This window comes from Cynara cardunculus, assembly GCF_001531365.2.
Source record: "Cynara cardunculus var. scolymus isolate 2C chromosome LG 4, CcrdV1, whole genome shotgun sequence".
Classification (NCBI taxonomy): domain Eukaryota; kingdom Viridiplantae; phylum Streptophyta; class Magnoliopsida; order Asterales; family Asteraceae; genus Cynara; species Cynara cardunculus.
Genome location: NC_037531.1, coordinates 16,372,512 through 16,389,797, shown reverse-complemented (window position 1 = coordinate 16,389,797; position 17,286 = coordinate 16,372,512). Strand labels below are relative to the sequence as shown.

The 17,286-nt window shown below is 34.1% G+C and overlaps 1 protein-coding gene across 3 annotated transcripts; it reads right to left on the bottom strand.

The window, feature by feature from the left end:
* Nucleotides 1-223: 223 nt before the first annotated feature.
* On the bottom strand, nt 224-7,062 carry LOC112510756 (calmodulin-binding protein 60 A-like). 3 transcript variants are annotated; one of them, XM_025116083.1, is made up of 9 exons: nt 6,914-6,967; nt 6,033-6,071; nt 5,873-5,937; nt 4,680-4,732; nt 4,100-4,590; nt 3,478-3,638; nt 2,782-2,988; nt 1,823-2,424; nt 224-543 (listed from the first exon to the last, which is right to left on the bottom strand). In XM_025116083.1, the coding sequence occupies exons 3-8, from the start codon at nt 5,933-5,935 to the stop codon at nt 1,870-1,872; spliced, it is 1,530 nt and encodes a 509-aa protein (XP_024971851.1). In that variant the 5' UTR covers nt 5,936-5,937; nt 6,033-6,071; nt 6,914-6,967; the 3' UTR covers nt 224-543; nt 1,823-1,869. The 3 variants fall into 3 exon arrangements, 2 of the variants coding, with proteins under 2 accessions (XP_024971851.1, XP_024971850.1); XM_025116082.1 differs by lacking the exon at nt 5,873-5,937 and having other exon boundaries at nt 5,993-6,071; nt 6,914-7,062; XR_003069052.1 differs by lacking the exons at nt 224-543; nt 5,873-5,937 and having other exon boundaries at nt 2,011-2,424; nt 2,782-2,880; nt 2,976-2,988; nt 5,993-6,071; nt 6,914-7,062.
* Nucleotides 7,063-17,286: the final 10,224 nt, after the last annotated feature.

Sequence of the window (17,286 nt, the reverse complement as noted above, 5' to 3'; positions counted from 1 at the left end):
AAGAGTTTTTGTCAAATGCTTTATAATATAGTATAGATATAAACTATTTTAATAATATTATTAATGTTAAAACCCTTAAAATGCAAAAATTATTGAAGTTAAATGTAATTCTTTTTAAAGATTTTAAACTGCATTTCAAAAAATCTGTTCAAGAGAGGAGCTAGCTACCACTCGAAAGGGAAACAAGAAACCACATGGCTCATAATGAACAACGTTCCAAAAATTAGACCTGAAGAGACCCACGAGTCCGAAGAATTTTATAAAATAACAATTGACACATAAATAGAAGATAAACATGAATGACCAAAAACAATATGTACATGCATGTTGTCTTGCTATAACAACCAACTTTTACCCTTTTCGATGGTGTCACCTTTAACGTCGAAGTGGATTATGAGCTCAAACTGACCGTGTTGTCGGGTGATTAGAGTTGGCCAAAGGGAGTTCCCGTAGACCATTGAACCAGCAATCCAACATCATTGTCGATGTTCCGGATCATGGATTCGAGTAGAGAGCCAAATCGAACCTTAGAACAGCAAAACCCTGAAACAAGTCAGGATATGAAATATGTAATTTAATCAACGATGGATTTTTGAAGCATTGTACCAAATTTTTTCTTTATAAATGACCATCACTTGTGTGAAATGCCATACACAACACTGTAATTTCCGATGGGTAAAGGTAAATGAGAAAAATTCATTCTACTTTTGCCTATAAAACTGTTAAAGTCCTATATCAGTTAGACTTTTGACCCAATCTCCTTAATATACGTTGTAACATTCCTTTTCTCATCGAGGGTTCTTTTTAAAGAGTAATATGATGTAGTTCCATTACTTCCATATGTTCTAATATGGTATCAGACACAAGGTTTACCATTTGAAAGGGACTCGACACTATGGGGCATATGTATCCGTCTAAGGGATTGTTTGTTAACAGCTTAATGGGAGTCACGGTTTATTTGGTCAGCTATACATGATTGTTTGATAGTGGCTTAAATGATATAGAAAGTGGCCTATTCAGTAAGCTTCTAGGGGGGAGCCTTATGCAGAAAGCCAAATTTTTTCCAAACCTGTCCCTCCCAATTTAAAAAAAAAAAGTTTTTCCATCTATCGAAAACCTCTCAAACAAAAACCGTTTTAATCTATACAGACAGATTAATCTATACAAAAGCTTTATCAACTTAATGGAAAACCAACAAAACAACCCCTAAAAGCCTCCGTTGGAGTGCGTGTGCTAAGAGTCTCTCAGCCGCTAAACTTGGACCCATCATCCTCCACACAAAAACCTTCAATGACTCGTTTAAAAAGTAATCTAATAAGGTTCTACATTATAACATGGTATAAGAGCTAAAGTCTACCATCTAAAAGGGACTCGATACTTGCGGTTGTGCCCGTCTAGCCTCCGTTCGAGGAGCATGTTGGACTCCCACATCAACTAGACTTGGACCTATTCTCCTCGCTTAACATTGGAACCTCCCTTCTCTCCTCAAAGGCTATTTTAGAGAATAATCTAAGAAGGTTCTACATATCTGACATGGTATCAGAGTCGAGATCTACCATATGAAAGGGACTTGACAATCTATATTATACCCATCTACCCGTTGGAGGGGTGTGTTGGAATCTCACCTCAACTAGACTTGGACAGTTGGACCTATTCTCCTCGGTATATGTTGGAACCTCCTTTCGGGATTTTTTAAAGCTTGGTATGATGGAATACCGTATATCTAACATTATAAATGGTTTACTTGCAACGGAAAGCTAAGTATGACAATACGGAAAGTCCAACTCTTTTACTAAAAAGAAGTCCAGAGTCGAAAAACTACCTGCTGTATATACGCACGAAACCATGAATTTGAACTTCTGTGTCTCTCTAAAACCGGGCATTTTCATCCATCATTTGAGCATTTGATGATATATCTCCCTTGCGTATCTCCAACATGAGCGAGAACCATTTTACGACACTCGACACGATCTTCCATCTCCTCTGAGCTTTGCCAATGGCCGAACAGGGAAATAAAAACCTGTCAACTGCACACTGCAGATAACCAGGAGAAGAAGTGCCAAGATACTGCAGATGCATCGATGAGCCAGGGTCACAAATCAAGGTGTTATCCACATGGCATTGGAAGTCTATTGGCTGATCAAACCCAACATCGATAGAGCCCATGTGGTTCAAGCCATATTCACCCAAGCTACTCATGTCACCAACTGAATAGAGGGATGGAGTTGTCATCTGTGGGTAATCAAATCGGTCTTTCTGAAGGGAATCATTGGCTTCGGGATTTCCTGATATCATTTGGGTGTCTGAGGGATAAAGATCTTCGGTTAAAGAGCAAGTACCAGCTCTAAGAGAAGCTTCATCATCATAGGAAAGAACTTTGTCCAAGTGGTGAAATGCAGATATCACCAACTTGTGGGCTTCGGTCTATATACACAATTTAGAGTAGATGTCAGTGATTACACTCGAAAGACGAAAAGCAAACGAATGAAAAACAAAATGTCGAAAGAATTTACATAAAGCCATGAAGATGACTTGATCCTTCTCAATAAGTGTCTCTTCAAACTTTACGATTGCAAGGAGACAGCTTAACTTCCTGAGACTAATTCTTGATTATTTGATCCTTTTGATTTTTGAGGGGCAGATAGTGTTTGGTATGCAGGCCAAGTCGAGCCAGGACACGACAACGTATTGTTGTCCCACATTTGGTGCGACATCAATACTGGGACATGATAGGACTGAGTGGAACAAAAATGCATTTTAGTAGACATACCAAAAGCTAACCTTTTCGGTTTCAGAGAGCTTGTCGGAAACAACATACTTGCCACCTGAAATAAGTCCAAGGACTTGTCCCACGAGATTAAACACAACGCCATCCCTTTTCTGAGATTGAGGACAATACAAGTACAACTTGTTATCATCTAACACACATCTTGTAGCATGCTCCACCACAACTTCCCACATTTTTGTAGACATACCAGGGCCGAGGATCTGCAGTGGTCAAAAGTTGGAAAAGAACACGGATGGTAAATAATCTTGAAGTAGTTTATCAATAAGAGATTATATATGCATCAAGAAACAAAAGGGTCCTAATGATTTGAAGCTCTGAAACAAGAACATATTAGCATGCATGCATTTGATCCTTGTGTTTATGAGTGTAAGCGTTCAGTCTGGTTCGGTTCTGGCCTAAACCAAAAACCTAACTGCTCTCATTTGGTTGCAATTTATCCGATCCAATCAGAATGACAAAGACTTCAAATCCAACCCAGCCAGTCAACTTCAATGTGGTTTTCTTACACGGTTTAATTCCCTTCAAGAAGACCTGAGAAACCACAACGGGGTGGGTGAAACTTGGTATTGCCCTGCCAATGCATCAACGAACGGACAACAAAAGTTTCACCCCCTGGATGTGGTTTCTCAGGCCTTTCAGACAAAAACTTCAGACAAGCACAATAGCATTGAAGAGATGCAACATCTTACATGTCGAAGCCCTTCTGGGTCCAGGAAGAAAAGAACTAAGAAATCTTTCACTGTTTTGATCTTTTCCTTGTGCAACCGCTTGTGAAAAGCTCCGTCCTTGCTGATTTTTTCCAGTCTCCATACCTCATCAGACAGATAGGGGGGGTGATGTTTCTTGTATACTAAAACAAAAAAGCAAACATCAATTTTACTACAATTGTTGGATCAAGTCAATTAAAACCAAAGAAACCAGGTATATCCCACTTGAAAGTAGGGTCTGGGAGGGGTAAGATGTACGCAAACCTTACTTGAACCACTAGGATTGAGAGGTTCTCTCCGCCAAGACCCCCGGCTTGTGCATGAAGAAGAGGTATGTGCAAGTGGGAAATAAGATAGCTAATATAACAGGTAATCGGAAAACATAACAGGTAGAATAAGATTCAATGGTGTGTACACGATTCAAAGGTGTGCTTGTAAGGCATCTAATAAAAGTAGAATGAATGTACATAGCAACTTAAACATGTAGGTTGTATGAAAGACAAGCAAGAAAGTTGGGTCCTATGGAGAGCAGCTAACACATACAAGGAGCCCATTTGGACAACAAACGATTCTGACAACAAACGACTATATAAAATACACTTACATTCCCCACGATGATCTCTGACAACAAACGATTCTGACTTCGCTTCTCTCACTCTGATTCCATCACAATTATCCACAACTCGTGCTCCCAGCCTGAATCTACGGCTCCTTGTCCAGCTTGAATTATCCGTGAAGTAAAGATCACCCACTAGACCTATGCCGTCTTTGAGATTTAAAAGTGCATTTCCAGAAAGAAGTGGTTTCTTCCCTCGCCTCTCCCTAATAATGTTTGCACTGAACTCTTCAAGTGTCCAATTGTCATCTACATCGTCATCAAAGTCTCCCTCAAGAACCACTATTTCCAGTTTTGCTGATGACTCAATCCCGCTGGAAACTGTTTTCCCGGTATGAGCATCGATTAACGCTACTTTTAGCATATTGCAGTCCCCCCCTTCGATACGGGTTCCAGTAAAAACTGGGAGAGAAAGAGAACTTAGGAACTGTAATTGTAAGCTTCGTGGGAGAACAGATTCTATCTCGTCCTCACAACCCCTGTGTAGAAAGCATGTGTTGATCTTAATAAGAGGTGACCTACACATGTACATAAAGTAGCATTCATCATGCAGAATCGTACACCTTACCACTTCATGTTAGCCATATGTTTTTCCAATGCCACTTCAACTTCCTCTCTCACCTGCACCCCCAATATATTCATCTAATAACCATTAAAAAGATTATCAACTCAAATTTAACATGCAGAAGTTATCAGCGCAGATGATTGAAGCAGCAGTTGGTCTTTAGTGAAGTACACAGAGAACAGAGAACAGAAAATATTGAAGCAAACTGCATATATAATCCACAACTCTCAGTTATGCCTCGTATCTTTTTGATATTCCAAACTTCAAACTGGAGGATATGATCCAAAAGTTGATTCTCTATACTGGAGAAAGACGATGATCATATCAGCTGGAAGTGTTTAGAATCCTAAATATCTGCTTGCATAAGGCCTGCCATTGTAAAGAGGTAAATGTAGTCTAATGCCATCTTCAGCTCAGAAGAAGATAGAATGCCCACCTAAGCCAAATGAATCAACAAGTAGGGGAACCTAACGTCGCAAGCCAAGACGCAGTCATCATATACAATTAAACGTCACGTTTTATCTAAAAGCAATTGCCTATATACAAAGCAAAACAAGAACAAGCCTTTATCTCGAAATAGTTGGGATAGACTAAAAATGGACCAAGAAGAGAAGTAAGAGATGAATCCATCAAGTCTTGGGATATCAATAGCATCCTTGAACACCTGCAACACTTTATAATGTTCATGATACAAGATGATTACGATTATTTATATCTGTTGTTATGAGCTCCTTGAAATGACTTTTGAGGTGGTCTCTAGGAAGGAGGCTTTGTGGGGATGCAACTGGATGGAATCAACTCTGAGGTTTACATTATGAAACCAGCAAAAGCTATAAAGCAACATGGATTTAATAAGGTACTTCAAGGGTGGGCTTTGTTTGTAAAATCCTATGAGAGTAGAATCTACAAGTTACCATTGGGTCAGCTATGCAAGAGTGCGAGGTGTCAATGTGGTTGGCTCTGTTATGTGCCTTCCAAGATAATCATAAAAGTCCAGTAAACTTTATGAAAAGCTTTGTAGACGCACTTATGTCCTTTTATATAGATCTACTCTTTGAGTAGATTCTAGTAGGATGCCTAACTACATTACCCCTCGAAAGCCGCCTAGTCCGATGTTTTAGGCCACTAAAGATAGTAGTACGCTTCGCCATAATGGGATAAAACATCCCAGTGTATAAATAGATCAAAAGGAGTACCTTGCTGATGTATATGTAAGCCACTCTGCCAAATACATTGTGCCACAAACTATAAATGAGCATTCCTACATAGTACAAAAATATCAGTAAATATGAAGAGAATAAGACACTTTCACATACCACTCTACGGATCAAGGGCTCCAAGACCGGCTCAACATACTTGTGGATGGTACAGAACTTCATCACCTCCAGCACTGCACTGTATACATCAAGAGAAAAAGTTGAACAGAGTCTTATCCAATAGGAAAACTGTTCTCACTTTGAACAACAATCATTTTGAATATAGAACAGATAGCTTTATACCAGGTATTGACATGATTTGAGCCATATGCACCAATTAACAACTTAAAGCATTACAAACTAGGCTATGCGCCTAGCCACGTGTTCCCAATCATAAGCCGACATTCGCCCATTATCCTTACATCCATTTTAGGTGTGTACTTTTTTGTAACCATGAGTGTCGGGTTTGGGCACACCTCGACTAACCCCACTGACCCTGAAGATAACATCCATACAAATCCTAGTGGGCCTGAGGAGATTCAAATGGCCAACCTATGGGAGGAGCCCAAGTGCTAACATTCATTTAAACAATTACATCCATTATAGGTGCCAGTGTGCAGTCCCATAACCTGCAATTCTTAATCCCACTCAATGTGATAACATGTCTTCCTCCAGTTGCTGCTTGCAGATGACATTATATGAAGAAAATATACAGATTGAGAGAGATAGAGGCAGGACATAGACTCAAGCCATGGAGAGAAACTGGATTTTGGCGCCAAATATAGGAAATCACAAACCAGCAATCCTCCATCACAATTACAAGTGCCAATAATTACCTTTCTCCTAATCTTCTAAGGTCGATTACTGTTCTAAATCTCATAAGGCAAACAATCAAACATCAATTCCGCTAATACCAATCCATGGTGGTCATGAATCATATACAGCCACACAAAACGAGATTCAATCAACTAGTACTAACTACTAACGAACCTAACACAAACATACCGAATCAGGAGATGAGCAAGGGTTTGACAGACTTACTTTCTGAAAGAAGGACGTTTACGACTGCCACCAGCATCAGAATACGAGTGTCGTTCCTGTTCGTGTTCCTGTTCCTCATGCAGTGAAGTATGGACATCATCCTGCTTCTGGCGCTTCTGCGACATGATTACCGGAGCCACCGGCGGTGGCTGAGCGATGAAAAACTCAAAGCAATAAAGGTGGAAGCTTTGTAGATGATGACCAGTCCTAAGGGATCAATAAACAATCAATCGATGAGGATGAACAAATATCGATAAAAACGACCAACATGCGGTGTCAGATTATAGGACAAAACTCAGCAAAATTCTTTCGATAATTAGTCGGAAACAAACAAATGAGTCGTAAGAACTCCATTAATGTGGACCGTACGGAACATGGCGCAGCGTTTGGACCATGCAATGTTGCAATGTTAACCATTCAACCCCAATTCTTGAAAACCTTTTTAAATAGAAAGAGGTTGGGCAAGGGATTAGAAGATGGTGGTTCAAAAACCCTTTGGTTTCGGGTCCGAGTCTCGTGCGTTATTTCAGTGTGATTGTGATTTACGTGACATCGATCAAGCGATAACGCAAACATAAATGAGTTAGAGTTGTAAAGTGCATATTCACTAATGTTGCATCTATCACCTTAAATCGTCATAAGACGATGATCAAAGGGTTGCGAGCGACAAGTCGTGGACAAAGTGGCATAAAATCAAATATGATTCGATCGTTTTTCTGTTTTTCTTATTTGGTCATCGTTCCTATATGAACCTGACTATATATAGAAAAGACTAATTGACGATAGTAAGAAAACACGGTATTATCTAATATTTTGCATGTGATTTTATACTAAAAATAACATATGATTACGGAACGATCAATCCAGTGACCAGGGACGGACCCAAGCAGTTTTTGTGATGGCACGTGCTACTGTTTTGTTCCTCCGTCGTAGTGTGAAAAATTATAGGGTTGAGAAAAGTGTCACCATATGTATTTTGAAACTACAACTAGAATACAAGTTTCTCGTGGTAGAGTTGGTTTGCAAGACTTTTATTCCACTTTAGACCTGACTCGAATACCTATCATAGCTTGTATTCTTCCATCACCTGCCAATCATGTGCATTTGGCCGGACAACCTCAAATGCATATCCCGTCCCTTAGCATGTTAAATGTGAGGTTTTAAACAGAGCCCCCGAAGCTTTGGAGCCCCAAATTTACTTGTGTTTATGGTCTTTTTTATCGACCTATGTAAAATTATAGCCGAAATTATTTAGATTCAAATTATTAATTGTTTGGTTTTAGGTTCAAATTATTAATGGTTTAGGTTTTGGTTTATATTGTTAATCGTTTTAGGTTTAGCCCATTTTTGTTCTTTTAACATATATTATCTGTTATCTCATTTATACAATGCAATCAAAAGTTTTGGGTGTAACCGGGTCCTGCCGGCGCATATGATCGTTCATCAATTATATATGATTTTTAAGTATGAAATCAAACACTTCCATAAGAATATAAAAACATGTACTCGATAAATTTCAAATGATCAGCGGCCAACTGTGGCCATTTTCGGTGGACGGTAACCATAGCTTCCGGCCGTGACTCCGATCGACCTCCATTTTACCCTTCTTCCTCTCCTCGTTGGCTCTTCTTTCTCCGACCACCCCCAAACCGTTCGACGTTCACAAGATCGTCGTCTTCAACCAAACCAGACCTGTTAGTTATGGAACCGGCCTCTAGGGTTTCTTCAAATGAAATGCTTCAGATGCTATTTGACAAATGGTGCCATTGTTGGGGTTTCTCTGTTTCACAACGAGAGGGTCGTTGGAGGTTTCTGCGAACACGTGGTTCACGGTAAAAGAGGGGTTCACGTCGCAGTGAGTCACGGTCTTGGTGGGGTGAACGTATTAATTACAGAAAATAACATCTCATATAAATTCTTTAAAAAAAATTAAAACGAAGAATTAAAAATCAAAATCTATAAATAAAAGTGTTTGATTCAGTCGGAGAAATAAAAATAAAAATTACAGGTAATGAAAATAAGAATGAATTTGTATTCCTCCCGTTTAATCTGAAATTAAAATTTAGGCTTTTAAAAGAATGAGTTTATTATATTATATAAAATCAAACAATTTATTTTATTTTCATTACTATTGTTGTAGAATTCGGCATTGATTATAATATTAAAATATATTTTTTTTAAATATTTATTTTCCAAGTCTTTATTTGTAGAAATATATTAAAAAAATATTTCTTTCATGCGATAATCATTTTTTAGACGTTCTTCATATTTAGAGAAAAACTATTTTTTTTTCTATTTTCTCCATTTTAAAGATAATTTTAGGAAATATCGTGGCCACATTCTTTATTCCTCTTTGGATTTGAACATGAGACCTCCTGGTATTTTTGACTTTCAAAGCGAAGCTCAAACCAATCAGGCACCACCCTTGTGGTTCACATATGGAACTTTGCGTTTACTTCTTGTTCTCTCTTTAAATTCTTGTCTCAAGTTGCATTTAATTCTTTTGCATTTTTATGTTCTTGTAGCAGCTTCACCACAAGTGGTGACAGCTTTATAACTTTCGTTATACAAGTAATCTTTATGTATTATTCTTCTTCTACTGTGTCTTCTCTTTTTATTATGAGCTAAACACTTCTTTGGGTGTGGGTGTGAGCCAAAGCTAAGACTAGTAGACAACACTTGGGTGTTGTCATTTTCACTAACTATTAGACTTGGTCACTTTAACAGTAGACTTTCTCGTGAGCTGGGAGAAGAAAGAGAGAGGAGAGTCCCATGGAGCATGTGGTCAGAAATCCATAAAAGAGTCTGAACTTTTCTTAAATCCAAGCGAATATATTCACATGTGGTAGTTTATATTCAGTTTTGCGGCTTTAATTGGTGTTCACAATATGTTCACAAAGTTACACCACATCTTGTAGATTTATAGTGTCTATAATATTTTTAAAATATTGTTTACTACATGTTTATCTTGTGTGCACAATAAAGAAGATAGGAGAGAGAAAAAAGAACCGATAATTTTATTTAAATATTATTTGTTAACACATAGTAATTAACATGTTAAATATATATATATATATATATATATATATATATATATATATAGGTGGAGGTTCAAACGAGAACCCCTGTGATTTACGAAAACGCAAGAACAACTCAATAACCACAAACTTTTTTAATTAATAAATTAACTTTTATTATATATAAATAATTTAATAAGGGCAGTAATGTAATTAAGTAATTTTTATAATTTTTATTTTATTTTAGTTAACCATGTTTATCTTCACGTTTCCACGTCTTCTTCTCCTTCATTGATCACGTCTTCTTCTCCTTCATTCATGCGTCTCCAAATCACACCCATATCACACCAAATCGGTAGTCGATTTTTTAAGTTAACCCTAGCCGAACGGAATCCTTGTGATAATCATGTGATACATGATTATCACACCCAAATCACACCAAATCATGTTGATATAAGCGATAATGTGATAATTGTATGATAATCACATGATTATCACACCCATATCACACCAAATCGTGTGGATATAAGCGATAGTGTGATAATTGTGTGATAATCACATGATTATCACACCCATATCACATGATTATCACACCAAAAATTTAACTTATCAACTAAAACGATAACCCAAGTGGTGTATAATGGTGATTATCACATCCATATCACATGATTACACCGAAAAATTTAACTTATCAACCAAAACGATAACCCAAGTGATGTATAACGGTGATTATCACACCCGTATAACGGTGATTATCACACCCATATCACATGATTACACCGAAAAATTTAACTTATCAACCAAAACGATAACCCAAGTGATGTATAACGGTGATTATCACACCCATCTCACATGATTATCACACCCATCTCACATGATTATCACACCCATATAACATGATTACACAAAAAATTTAACTTATCAACCAAAACGATAACCCAAGTGATGTATAACGGTGATTATCACACTCATATCACATGATTATCACACTCATATCATATGATTACACCAAAATTTTAACTTATCAACCAAAACGATAACCTAAGTGATGTATAACGATGATTATCACATGATTATCACATTCATATCACATGATTACACTAAAAATTTAACTTATCAACCAAAACGATAATTCAAGTGATGTATAACGGTGATTATGACACCCCTATCACATGATTATCACACTCATATCACATAATTATCACATGATTAGGGTTGCTTGTTGCATGCAATGGCTTCTCGATTAGGGTTCTTGGTCGATTACGGTTGTGTGTTCTTGGTTGGTCACCGTCGATCAACACCGTCGCCGTCCGTAGTTCTTGCGATTTGAAGTTAGACTTGTAATCGTAACCGTTTTGTAGATGATAATGATATGTTTAAAAGATTCTAACCGTTTTCTAGATAATATATCATTTCCATTATTACCCTTTTAATTTTAATTTTTTTTTGAATCTTTTTAAATTTTAATTTTAATTTTAAAAATCTTTTAATTTTATTTTTTATCACAATATGTGGTTATTGAGTTGTTCTCGCGTTTTCGTAAATCACAGGAGTTCTCGTTTGAACCCTTCCCTATATATATATATATATATATATATATATATGAAACAAACTATTGACATTAAATTGTTAAATGAAGAGAAGACATTTCAATGTAAATAAATTACTTAAAATTTAAATATATTACTAAATAAGTTGTATATGAATATGTCATGTATTTTTAAAGGGGGGGTTGAATTTGAGGGTGGGCATGGGGCACCCTCTGGCCCCTTAGTGGCTCCGTTCATAAATTTTAAATATATAGTGTTGGATTCACGCGAGACTAGTTTGTTTTTGTGAAACCCATGAAGGTAAAATGAACTTTTATAGTGTTTTGCTATAAAGTTTCAAGTGTAAAAAAATGGCCTCAAACAGTCAGGTCTCTTATGATCATGTGTATAGGTATTTGTTAACTTTGTTTTTTGTGTTAACATAAAAAACCAATCTCTAACCATCCAATTGTTAGATCAATGGTTTAAATAGATTTTGTTAATTTTAGTATTAAAAGTAGCTGAAGCGATTAGTAAGGAAGATGAATCATCATGAATAGGGGTAAATTCGGTACAAAAAAAATAAGAGAAACTTACCATCGTCTTCTTCCCTACAATTACTCTTTCGTTACATTGTAGATGGACAAGAATGGGTGGTAAAAACAATGAACATATCCATGAACATTATTAACAATTATGAACCCCGATAATTAAGTGAACATATCCATGAACATTTTTAACGTTTGTCATGTCAGTTCACAATTTCCATGTTCATGAACACTTACGTTCACACCTAATGACTGGTCATTCCGAACATGTTAAAGATGAACACGATGGAAGACATAATAAGATGTTCATTACGTTTGGAGAAATTCAATATTTGAAAAAAAAAGCCAAATTTTAGGAACAATGTAACTCCCATATTATGTCATCATATTCTTACTAATTTACTTCCATTTATTAAATATTTAATAACCTGTTAACCATGAACCAATATGGATTCCTATTGAAATATTTATGTAAATGATGCGAGTTCATTTAAATGCAACACATCACATTTGTATAACCAATACAACCCAATAAATTGAAATATTTATGTAAATGATGCGAGTTCATTTAAATGCAACACATCACATTTGTATAACCAATACAACCCAATAAATTGAAATATTTATGTAAATGATGCGAGTTTATTTATTTATGTAAGATGAATAAAGTTCATTAATCATGATTAATACTTTATTTTAAGAAACAATCAAAACTTTTATTAAATTACATACTCATCAAATTGAATGGACGGTTGAGATTGAGTTGTATTGGTCGTACAAATGTAAGAGACTGTATAATAACTCACCTCTTTATATATATTATATACTAGAAGAGTACTCGCGTAATGCAGCGAGACACATCTTGATTTGAATGTTCTATTTTATTATTTGTCTTTGTCGATGTTATAATACGATTTTATGTGTTTTTATTAAAGCAATAATAATTTTATTTTTGAATAAAATATAAATTTGAAGATATTATTGAAAAAAATATATATCAAAGTTCTCATTTTTTATGTAATTTCTTTAATTTATTCTTTTTATTATAATTTAATTTAAGTTTAATAACGAAATAATTTATTTTTGGTTTAATAATATAACATTTTATAAAGATAATAATTAAGTATTCTGTTAGAACTCAATGATTATACTAATTATATTTTAGATTTTTTATATTTAAAATGAGATGTTTATCATGTATTTGATTATGTTTATCTGCAGTTAGTTATACGAATTCAGATATAGACATTTAATAAGTTGTACTTACGTACAATTTACTTGCATTCATGAGTTTTAAGTAATATGCATTAATAAACAGTACTTTACGTATAAAAAGTGGTTTTTAAGAGTTTTTGTCAAATGTTTTATAATATAGTATATATATATATATATATATATATATATATATATATATATATGGGCACGTTCAAATGAAAACCGTGCATTTCTAAGAAACCGTGTAAACCAATTTCGACCAATAGCAAAATTCTTTTTTTCTAATTAAATTTAATCAATAAGGGTATTTCGGTCATTTACAATATTTTCTATTAAATATGGAATTTATTAATAAATCTTAATTAAGAAAACGTAATAAAAGAAATTGTATAAATGGTAACATTTAAATATTTAATTATATTAAAATATAAAAAATTTGGATTTCATATATTGTCATGAGTTATAATCAGGAAACGTGTATTGATTAAACAATTGAATTATAGAATGAAATCATCAAAACGTAGATAAACAAAAAAAATCCACAAAATGAAACATGTTTCATGAACGCGAAACCGGTTCATGTTGCAAAGAAATTAGGTGAACCGAAACATTTTTATGGTGAACCCGTTGCATTGATGGTGTAGTTAACCCTTTTTTACGAGAAGCAAATGAAACCGGTACATTTTGAAAAAAAAATATGAAAAGGAAAATGAAACATGTTTTATGAACGTGAAACTGAATCATGTTGCAACTAAATTAGGTGAACCAAAACATTTTTATGGTGAAACCGTTGCATTGATGGTGTAGTTGATCCATTTTGTTGATGAAAAGGAAAATGAAACCGATGCATTTTGAAAATAAATTATGAAAAAGAAAATGAAACAAGTTTCATGAACGTGAAACCGGGTCTTGTTGCAAATAATTTATGTGAACCGAAACATTTTCATGGTGAAACCAATTTCGTTCAAATAATGTAATTCAAAATTTAAAATGATTCACTCCATATATTTGAATATGGTGTGTTATATTCATTTTTTTGATATGTTTTATTAATGGATGTGATTTAAAGTTAAAAATAATATTTTGTTTTAAAAAATAAAAATAGTGTCATTAATATCGAGAAAGATGTTACCAAATGTTAAATTTTGTTTACCATTTTTTCCCTTACTGTTGAAATAAAATAAATTTTTAATATTTATTTTTTTAATTTCCTAAAATAAAATAAACTAATTTTGGTCATTGATCAAGAAAATGAATAGATGAGATTGATTTACACGGTTTACACAAATGAGATATGTTTTTATTTGAACGCTCTTCTATATATATATATATATATATATATATATATATAGGGTTGGGTTCACGTGAGACCAATGGTTTTTCGTGAGACCCGTAAGACCAATTCTCAACCCTTGGATTAGATCTATAATCTGACCATCTAAACATTCATAAACGCCACGAGATTTCTCAATAATCACAAAATTGTCACCATGCAATTTAGACCGTTAAATCATTAACTTATAAAGTTGATCAATGAACATAAATTGGTCTTACGGGTTTCACGAAAAACCTTTGGTCTCACGTGAACTCAACCCTATTTATATATATATATATATATATATATATATATATATATATATATTTGTGGGCCCTATCTTTGATCATTGCGGTTGAGTGGTCATAGGTTTTATTCCCTATCCTCTGATTTATTTTATCCCCTCATTTCGCTGTCCACAGGATTTTCAAGGAATAAACGACTTTTCAACTTTGCGTAACGCCATTTAATACGAAACAAATGATTGCTTTTTCATTAAACTACATTTTTGGCCCATGTACTTTCTCACGAATTACGATTTGGTCCCTATATTTCTTTTACTATATATTAATGGTCATTGTGGTTTGCAAATACTCATGGATCCCAAACGGTTACGGGTTATCGGGCAAGGCCGGTTCAAATCCCTTCCAGTTCCATGTGTGAGTATTTGGTCTTTTTTTCATGTTTTTGTCTTCTCTATTTTTTATTAAATAAGTTTTTATATTGAAAAAAGCTAATAAAAAAATAACTGATAGCTTAAGATCGTTCGTGTTCATACAGTGAGTACAAAGTCACAGGCTCGTTCCTGACATTCTATAGGCACTGAGCGAACGTAAAAACATGGCCCACTGCAAGAAATAAGACAACGACTTTTGTCGTCGCAAAAAGTTCGTTTATCATTAGAAAGAGTATATATAACAACGACATGCTATAACTTGTAGCGGAAACATGTCATCTCTAAAAAGTGCATCGTCAGAGTTTACTTTTCTTGTAGTGACCCTCAGTAAGTACGAAAAAAAATTCAAAAAATTCTTTTCATTAGTATAAAATTGAGTATAAAAAATGCTAATAATTTAGTGAGGAAAGAAATATTAATAACAAGAAATATGTGTTATTTTGATACAAAAAGAGAACTCGTGTGAATGAAGTAATCATGAGGGTCAATGAGAGATCAATAATAAAGAAGATTATCAAGGTTTTCTATACAAGTAAACAAATGATGATCAATAAAAATATAAAAGAAAAGATGATCCATTGAGATCCAATAAGAATAAATAATGAATTAAACATATAATATGCAAGCTCAACAAATGATTATTTGAGCACACTTAAATAGAATCTTGTGGTGTGCTGGAATCCTAATGAAAGATATATAAGTCAAACAATTAATGAAAATATCTAAATTCTATTTTACTTCTTTTTTTGTTCAACTAAAATAAGACGTTAAAATCAAAAGTTTATGAAATATGACATATATAAAAGATATTGTTAAATACATCTAGTAGAAAAAAGTTATTGATTAATCACAAAACTATGATACACGTCATAAATTATAAGAACAATAGATTGATTGTCAAACAATAGTAAAATATTTTATGTAGAAGCAAAAATAGATAACAATAGTCAACAAAAATAATTAGAACAAGACAACCAAATATCAATAGTCAATAAAAGCAGAAATTGATAAAAATATCCAACAAAAATATATAGCAATAGCAAGCACATGATCTTAACGTTGAGTTGAAGCACAAAAACAGTCAAGCATATAGAGATAGCAATAGCCAATATCATTGGACCTTGTTGGAGATAAAAAAAATTTAGAGAGACAATAAACAATAGCATATAATGAATGACCAATTAATTTTTTTTTATTTTCTTCTCCAATGTAATTAGTTGATATATTTTGTGCCCTTATTATCTACTAAATTCTTTTTGCATATGCTACAATTTTTTGGGTTTTTTTTTAATTTTTTAAATTATCTTAAACTACTATTGTATTTCAAGGGAAAAATTTGGGCCCCTTGATATATTTGGGCCTTGGGCGTGCTCCCGTGTCGCCCTCCCCCAGGAACGGCCCTGCAAAGTCCCCACAATAGCGGTGCAAGTGCACGTCGACACTATGATCGATTGCAAATAATAAAGTGGTAAAATACCGAAATCGTTTCCACAGGGATTGAACTACTGAGAATTGGAGAATTTCATGAACTTCTTGAACATGTTTTGAAAGTACATTGTTGTAATAAGAAAAACTGAAAGTATAATATTATCATAAGAAAATTTATAAAAATAAGTTATTATTTCGCACATTTTACCCTTTGTTTGATGGATATAAATATCACGTGGCTCATTCTTTATGTCACCTATGTGGGTGACCTTTTTCAATCCCAAACCTGGGTTATGTGCGGAACGATCTTGGAGCCAGAAGCGGCATTTACTTTTCCACAAAATTGAAAATAACAACTGATATGGTTCTAAATCTCAATTGCCCACTTCAAACTTTGTTTATTCATATCAAATTCTTTGTCAAGGTCTTTACAGATTTTAAAATAAACATTTTACTTTAAATACGCAAATTTTTTACGATAAATTTTATATGGTTATCTATACAGATCTTGTATGCTTGCATAAATATAGACATAGTTGTGTTGTTTAGGGGTCACTCGTTATTTACAACTATTTTTAGCCTTTTAGGACACATATTTTATTAAAAAATTATATATATATATATATATATATATATATATATATA

Bases quoted from the DNA above. Each gene is read 5' to 3' on its own strand.
- LOC112510756 (XM_025116082.1), bottom strand. From the start codon at position 7,038: ATGTCGCAGAAGCGCCAGAAGCAGGATGATGTCCATACTTCACTGCAT. The intron at 6,072-6,913 runs GTAAGTCTGTCA...TGATGTATACAG, and splicing joins AAACGTCCTTCTTTCAGAAA to TGCAGTGCTGGAGGTGATGA. The intron at 2,989-3,477 runs GTAAGATGTTGC...TGACCACTGCAG, and splicing joins ACCCAGAAGGGCTTCGACAT to ATCCTCGGCCCTGGTATGTC.